Here is a 9,014-nt window from a genome sequence, read left to right as displayed (position 1 = left end):
AAAGGCATATATATATATATATATATATATATATATATATATATATATTTTTTTTTTTCTGTTCTAATACTTAAAGAGTAGTACTGATCAGATCACTATGGAAAAGATTGAATGGGCAGGACCTCAGGTATAAAGGAGAATTCTTGCCAGTCTTTAAATCTGCTTAATATTGAAATAAGTTGCCCCAAAACCATGAATTTTTCTTTTCATTTTTTAAGTGTTAAAATCAAGATATAAATCTCTCCATGAATGGGATGAAGGGATTTCTGTGTCCAGTGGGAGCTAGAATGAATGGCTCCAACTCTTAAGATTTCATGAATCCATGAATTTATGTAAGGATGAGAAGCCAAAACTATGAGAAAAAAATAAATGATTTACATGAAAAAATTCCAGAAGAAACTGTATTTATTGATATTTCTTTCTAAGCTGAGGTTATTTTACAAACTCAGGAAACTGTATTTTCAATATTTTCTATTTTAGTTCATTACTGTCATAATAAACTATGAAATTCCCTCACATACCGAATTTTAAAAATAAATATATTCATGATCAATGTATACCAAAGAAAAGGTCTATTTGTATAACAGGAATGATGATGCCATTTGAAAGCCCCATTTTCTATCAAATACATGCCTAAATATTTCCATTAAAAAGAAGTTCATCTTTATTTTTACAAAGTCTTTGGTTATTGTCCATTTTAAGCCTTTTTTGAAAAGGCTTATCTGGCTTGAGAAAAAATTACAGATGCAACAGCTGCCCACACACTTGTTGTCACTATTCCCCTACATAAGTGGCAGCAAGAGATGCTATGAATGATGTTATGAATCCGTGACTGGATGGAGAGAATTCTAAAAGAACACCTTTCAGGCTTTCCAGAGAGTAGGGTAGTGAGTAAGAGGGAAAAAGAGAGGTGTCAAGGATCAGTGATGTTATTTGTTGGAACCTTTGATGTAGCAGTCCTTCGGGTTGGTGTACAGTGGAGAATAGCTAATCTGCCGGTGGAAGCTGGATAAGTTCTTATAATGGGAAAAACTTTGACAATCATTCATGTTTTGCTTACCTATACTGTAATATGACAGAGGGTAGGCCCTTATCTAATATCTTTTTATGGTGTGGTTGAGTATTCATCATTCACAGACATTTGAATGAATGTTCTCGTTTAATGAATCAATAATTGAATAAATAAATATAATGACTGATTATGAGATTGAAAGACATGCCAGTATTCAGATGTACCTTAGAAGTTTGGTATCTACTGGGATGTTTATTATTATGCATCCTAGGATCAAATATCACAATTTCAAGGAGATTTTAATGAAACTAAACACACACACACACACACAATCTCTATAAAGAGGAGAAATAGAATAAGTTGCAAGCCCATCTACCCCGGCCAGGCTGTTTCAATCAGTCATTCTACTGTTCAAAGCTAAACAAGTCAGACATAGTAAAATCAATCAGCATATACATTTCTTCTTTTTACCATGAGATAGAACATACTTCTGTAGATGAAGAAGGCCTTTAAAAACATGAAAACTTTCGTTCTGAGATGAAGTTAATTCTGGGACACATGAAAGTAGATTTCAGATTAAAGAAAGAAAATTTATTCTCATCTTCTTGGAGCTTAGCATCTAACACACTTTGAAATACAGCTAGAGATGAACAGTCCTAGCCACAGGAAGCGCATCAGAAGTAGGACAGGAAGGAGGCCTATAAGGGAAACCCATGTCAGAAATGCACATAGGCAGTTGTGGAAATTCATTACTTTGTAACACACACATTCTATTTTGCTAAATGTCTGTAAACATTTATTAAAATGAGTGGCATGAATTCTGTTTGGGAAGATGCAAATATTTTCTTGAGCATGCTTGTCAGAGTAGCCATTCACCTGAATGCGATCTTGGTGGTCAACAGCAGCAGAAATAGCCCAGTGAACACATGACATGGAAGGCTCTCAGAAAAGCCTACTGGAAGATCACTTGAAAAAATCCTGGACACATTTAGAGAGCAGCTGTTTGGTAACCAGTTACCTTGTCCGTGAAATGGAGCGATAACACTTGTCCAGCCTGGCGTCCATTGGGAAAGTAATGAAATGTGAAATAATTGATGACTGTAATGTGTTTTGAAACCTTGGGAGAAACACGATCTGTAAGCATATGATATCACGATTGCCTTCATAATAAAAAGAAAAGAAAATATTTAAAATAACAACAATATGTACATTTTTAACACCTGCATTTGTATATGAAATATATAACTCTTTTTACTGTTTTCTGCCTAATTCACTGCACCTGCATTAAAAATGTACCTCATTGGCCTGATTTAAAATAATATATAAAATTTAGACAGGTACTTACTCTCTTATTCACCCCATTGTGCCTAGGTCTCACAGAACATATTTCAAACAATATACTACCACAAAGAGACCACTTCAATACAAATCTCAATAGTGTGGGTTAATAAAAATTACTTTTAAAAGCAAACATCTGGCACCTCATAAATACATATCACCTTTCATCAAGAGTTTTTCAAACTCCCCCTATATATATTACACTTATAAGCATTATTAATTCAGCATATTGTACACTGGTTTTAAAGTAGTCCCAAAGCAGAATTACATATGTAAAATATGTGCTGCAATATCTAGGCCCATGCAGATCATAAAGAACAAGACATTAACCACAATGCTAAATCCTTTTGATTTAATGTGTTCTGTTAGCTAGCAGGGGTAATTTTTTCTAAGCACAAATAAAAGAAAACACTATAGTTAAGCTTAAAAGCAGCTATTTATTCCAACTAATTTCCCTCTCTTGTGACATTTAACAAATTATTCTAAGCTTACATTTAGCTTATGTCAAAAATGTGTTTGAAATATTCTGGTTTACTTCTACATCTGAAAGAAATTTCAAGACATGATTTGCCTTAACAAAAGTTGTATCTCTAACACAAATTGGCATTTCTTTTCCAGAGGATATAGAATAAACAGGATATTCTGTAACATCATTTGGGAAGTTTTCCTGTCACTATTGATCTTACTAAGATGTTTTTATTTCAGGGGTTTGAAAAAAAATTTTGTACAAGTAAAGTTCAATTCTTCTAGTTATGTCTTTAATAATATGGAGAATTAGGATTAGCTTTGTTATTACATTTTTATAATAGTATATGTGCTTATTATTTTTCTTTAATTTTTTCAGATTAAATAGTACTCATAACTTTATTTGTCCTGTGCAAGTTGGAGTTAGATGTATTTCCTTACATTTTCATATTTCTCTCTCTACCACCTCAAGAAGGGACTACCACAAAATGCATATATTTTTAAAGATAAGGGTTACAAAGGTTTTTGCATAGACTAAAAAGTCTTGCATGGACTAAAAAGATGGTATAATATATTTATCTCACGTGGCTTTATCTTGTCTACAACTACCATCATTCCTTTATTTCATAGTTATGTACTTCTATGATTCCTTTTGGCTCCCATACACTATCCTAGGCAGTAGAAATACAATAACGAACAAAGCAGACATCCTTTAAAACCAGATATAACATTAAATATACTATTAAAGATACTAAAGAAAAAGCAAGCAAATATTTAAATAATTTAAAATTGCTAAGTTCTTCAAGGGAAAAATGTAAGTTTAAGTACCAAACAATTTAAGGAGTCTTCATTGCGTAGGATAGGCAGAGGGAACCTCTCCAAGTACCTAATGTTCAATGTATAAGGCTGATTTCCTGATTGCATAATAAATAGAATACATCAAACTTACGTCCTAAAATCACATTAAATAAGTATCAAATAAAGGAAATTCTGAACCCATATTAGAGAATATGGACGAAAAATACTCATCTATCAAAACCTCAAGAGAACTCTCTATATAAGGAGGGAACCTACTTAACCATGACCTACAATGACTATTATATGCTGCCTAGAAGCATCTTGCCTGGGAAGCAAGTGAAGATATTCCAAGAACTCACTAGCAGCCAAAGGTAGGAGGCCAAAATAGAAATTACGACAGTAAGAGAGCAGTGTGTGATCCCTCCAGTTCATTGTGAGGACTGTGTTACTATTTGTCTTGCCTTTTTAGAGCTCACAGCATTTACTCACAGCATATCATTGGAACTGCTCCTGTTAAGTAATTACGACCTTGGTAAACACCAAAATGTGGACTTTGATACAGGAGGAGGCTCCCTGTTGTAAAAACTATAAAAATGGTTCATTGTCAAACCTCTGGTAATGAAACTCTGAAAAAAAAATCATAAAATTACAATCTATAGGAACTTAATTTTCCTTCCTTCATATGAGCTTGAAAGATTCAGTCTCATAACCTCTGAAAGGTCCCATTCTCCTTACAGCAGAATGATCTCAGAGGTCTCTGTACAGAAAAATTACTGAACAAATGAAAGTATTTGGAAGTTCAAATGAGGGTAAATCAGAAGAGCAGTGAGAATAGTTGGTTTTTCTTATAAAATCCTAAAACACTGTTTAAATATAAATCAATATTTCCTCATAGGGGTCAAGTAATAGTAAAATTAGGAGTCAGACAACACAAGGGAAATTTTGAGCCAGAAAAAATGACACATAAAACAATACAATGGCCAAACTTACAACTTCAATGAAGCAGAGATCAGCAAAATTGAAAGAGCAGAAACTAATGATCAACATAAATTTATTGACTACTACCATGAACCAGACGAGACACTATGATTACAGCAATGAATAAAACAAATTACCTCTTTTCATGAAGTCTTGTTTTACATTCCACTGAGAAGAGATGGCCATGAAATATGAACAATTAAACATCTGCTAGATTAGATGATGATAAGTGCGATGGAGAGCTATAAAAAGGGAAAGGAGAAAAGTAAAGATCATGGTGATGTTGCAATTGAGTAGTCAAAGAAGACCTCGCCAGGAAGGTGATACCAGGAGGGACATGACACTGTTGAAAAGATTCTGTGTGACTTCAGAGGCTAAGCCACAAGACATTGCAGCTTCTGGCTTAATTTATTAGATGTCTCACTTGGGATCAATTTGTAAAGACACTTAAAAAGCTTATGTAGAAACTGTCATGAAAAAAATTAAATCTCCTATCATATCCAACACCAAAGTGCTGTACATGTGAGCAGTCATTTTGGAAGCAGATGTACCAGACCCAATAAAGACTTAGGATGTCTGAAGTCCCATCCATCATCTGAAAGAAACTCACAAGAAGCTGAAGCATAACTTCCAAGCCAAGATCCTCCAAATTTTGATGTGAAAGAATCTGTGGAAGATAGATAGTAAGTAAATACTTAAAGTTTTAAGTCATGAGCTAAAGGATAATTCATTATTCTGAAATGCATAATAAATGCATATGCAGCTATTCAAGGAATAGCATTCCCAGCATGCAGAATAGCAAGGGCAAAGATGAACATGCTTGGTATGTTTGAGGAAGAGTGAAGAGGCCAATGGCTGAACCTGAGTGAGCAAGGAAAAGAATGGAAGAATAAGAAGTAGTAAGGAAATAAAATCCAGCTAGCAGAAGGCTGAATAGGCCATGGACTTTAAACACGGAAGCAATGTAATCTGACTTACATTTGTAATTATTCGTTTTGACTAATGTTGGGCTTCCACTGAGGGGGCAGTAAACAATGTTGGAAGCAGTGACACTACTTAAGAGGCTATTGAAATAAACCTGACATAAGTTTATGATATGTTATACTAAAGGGTTTACAGTGGAAAGTCATAGACATTGGAGAGATTGCAGATAAATACTGAGTCAAGAATTAAATGTAGGAGTAAATGAAAAAGATTTTTAGCTTTAGGTATAATGATAGTTCTCAATCTGAAAGATTATCACACAATCAATATCTATAGTAATTACATAAGAAAACCATAGCATGTTATACAAAAATATGTAGGTAAGTAAATGAAATTGATTTCCATGCATTTTGAATTTGTCAGGATGAACCTAACTACTACATATAACCATAAAAATCTAATAAAATTATGTAGATTAGAAAAAGATCAAATCATTCTTCCACAAATGAAAATTTTAATTTCAAATTAAAATCTCTCTGAAAAAAAACAAAGATTGTTAAATAGTCATGTTAAAAAAATATTAAGTAGATAAATAAAGATCTGGCCAAATAATTTAAAACACAGCAGCAAAAAAACTAGAGATAGATAATATTAAAGATAAGTTATAGATAAAGAGGACAGAATAAAAATTTAACATAAATCCAATGTTAGAAATAACTTAATACCTAGAAAAGTACCTGGAACATTGCAACCCTTATCAAATATTTATGAGTGTATAAAATTCACAAGAGTCCTGCAAGAAAAGTGTCAACAGAAAGAATAGTTCCAAAAAAATTAGAACTGGAAATGGCCAACATTAAAAAGCTCATATTACTTTTTTTTAAAAGGATAGAATTTATATTTTATTGTCATTTATAATTATATGGCAATTGGGTATATAGCTTCCATACTTCATACTTTTTGTAAATTAAAAAAATTACAAGTTTTAAACAGCTGACGGCTGGTTACGTTTTTCAGAAAACACCATTAGGCAAATTCATTGATGGTGGCTTTGAGCTTTTCCTTATTAGCTCCAGAAAACTCACCCAACTTTTGACCCTTCTTAAAAAACTGGAAGGTAGGCATGCATTTGACTTCACACTCTGCAGCAACATCCTGACAGTCCTCCACATCTACTTCAAGGAACAACACGTTGGAATACTTTTCAGAGAGGGAATGAAAGAAAGGCTTGATCATTTTGCAAGGGCCGCACCACATGGCCGAGAAGTCAACTACTACAAGCTTGTCTCCTGCAGAATTCAAGCCTTCCTGAAAAGCTTCCTTGCTTTCGATCTGTTTCACCATTTTGGCTGTTGGGGGATCTGACAAGAGAGGGCTGCAAAGGATGTAAACGAATGCAAGGCGCCGGACAGAGCGTACTGTAGGGATACTGCCACATCGATGTTCATAGCAGCACAATTCACAATAGCTAGACTGTGGAACCAACCTAGATGCCCTTCAATAGATGAATGGATAAAAAAAAATATGGCATTTATACACAATGAAGTATTACGCAGCACTAAAAAATGACAAAATCATGGAATTTGCAGGGAAATGGATGGCATTAGAGCAGATTATGCTAAGTGAAGCTAGCTGATCCCTAAAACACAAATACCAAATGTCTTCTTTGATATAAGGAGAGCAACTAAGAACAGAGCAGGGAGGAAGAGCATGAGGAAAAGATTAACATTAAACATAGAAGAGAGGTGGGAGGGAAAGGGAGAGAGAAGGGAAATTGCATGGAAATGGAAGGAGACTCTCATTGTTATACAAAATTACATATAAGAGGTTGTGAAGGGAAAGGGAAAAAAACAACAAGGGAAAGAGTTGAATTACAGCAGATGGGGTAGAGAGAGAAGATGGGAGGGGAGCGGGGATAGCAGAGGATAGGAAAGGTAGCAGAATACAGCAGTCACTAATATGGCATTACGTAAAAACGTGGATGTGTAACCGATGTGATTCTGCAGTCTGTATTTGGGGTAAAAATGGGAGTTCATAACCCACTTGAATCAAATGTATGAAATATGATATGTCAAGAGCTTTGTAATGTTTTGAACAACCAATAAAAAAAGCTCATATTAAACCACAATAAGTAAAATAAACAAGATACATAGAAATAAATTCAAATCCAAGTTTTTTTTTTTAAATTTCAGAAGAATAAAAACAAAAGATTGATTGCATACAATGAACAATTAGATTGAGAGTAGATTTTTTTTAAATCAGAAACAACAGCCTATAAAGCCACTTGCTCAAAATACTGAACTTAGAATTGTATACCCAGATACATTTTATTTATACTAAAAATAGAAAAGCATCTTCAGAGAAACAAAAGCTTGTCGTTTACAAGATTTCACTGAAAGTATTCCTAAAGCATACATCAAAAAAAAAGTAAATTGACTAGAAGTAAAAAAGTAGAAGGCAGACCAAAGATATGAGAAAATGAGAATAGCAACCAAAAATGAACAATAGTAATGGCAAAACAATAATAATGATGATGACTATTTATGAGAAGATACAAAATGAATGAATAAAGGGGAGTATCAGAATAAAAAGTACTCTAAGATCCTAAGATTATGCCAAATAACACTTTCAAAATACAGGTAGCAAATTTTTTGAAGTTGAAAAAAAATGGGAGGGTACAGGCATAGTAACACTGACTAACAAATCAAGTGAGCTGGAACATCTTAAAAATTTACAGTGAAGACCAATGACAGTAGAAGACAAATATTTTACATCAATAAATATACAGATTTATATAAATATAAAGGTAGTGATTCTTCAACAAAAATAATAATCATGGTCGAGAGGAAGATGGCGGCGGCGAGGGGAGTGCATTGCCCCCTTGTGCTGCTTCACTGTGTGGGAGTATGACAAGTCAGGACAGCTAAAGGCTATCTTGTTAGGCATTTCCAGCAATAGTGGGGTGCTCCGGAACCTGGAGGAAGGATTTCCATCTCACGAGGATCGGCTACGGGGACTCAAACGCGAGAGGTTTGTCGCACGGAGGGTAACACTGCTTATTCAGCAAATCGCCCCGCGGCTAGAGTCTGCAGCGCGCGTTGGGAAACGAGGAGATAGCGACGCAGGGATACAGCGCTGCAGTTTCTGCCAGCCGTGCAAGCACCGTACTCAGGGCTGAATTCTGGGTTTGAGACGGGGGAAGGAAGCGGTCCATCTCGGTTCTCCACACCGGTCAGACTACAGAGGAGGCCAGCAGCCACCATGTTGGAAAGCTGACGTCACCATCCCTGTTTTCGACTGACCGCAGCTCATTCAGCCATAGAACAGGTAATTTCAGGCTGCCATTCGCCTGCGGCTTGCAGACAGATTGCTAGGGTTCAGTGCCTGGGGGCTTCTTAGAACCTGATCTTATCGGAGCGAACACCGAGCGCGGGGCGGCCGAGTTCCGGCTCCCGGAATGCCCTGGCCCAGGGCTGGGGAGCCTGCGGAGGCTGCTTCT

At 35.3% G+C, this 9,014-nt stretch overlaps 1 protein-coding gene across 1 annotated transcript; it reads right to left on the bottom strand.

The window, feature by feature from the left end:
* Positions 1-6,397: 6,397 nt before the first annotated feature.
* Positions 6,398-6,920, bottom strand: LOC107152720 (thioredoxin-like). Its single transcript, XM_048802231.1, has one exon. The coding sequence runs from the start codon at positions 6,857-6,859 to the stop codon at positions 6,542-6,544; it is 318 nt and encodes a 105-aa protein (XP_048658188.1). The 5' UTR covers positions 6,860-6,920; the 3' UTR covers positions 6,398-6,541.
* Positions 6,921-9,014: the final 2,094 nt, after the last annotated feature.

This window comes from Marmota marmota, unplaced genomic scaffold, assembly GCF_001458135.2.
Source record: "Marmota marmota marmota unplaced genomic scaffold, marMar, whole genome shotgun sequence".
Lineage (NCBI taxonomy): Eukaryota > Metazoa > Chordata > Mammalia > Rodentia > Sciuridae > Marmota > Marmota marmota.
The sequence above is the reverse complement of the archived record's forward strand: the minus strand, read 5'-3'. Positions and strand labels throughout refer to the sequence as shown.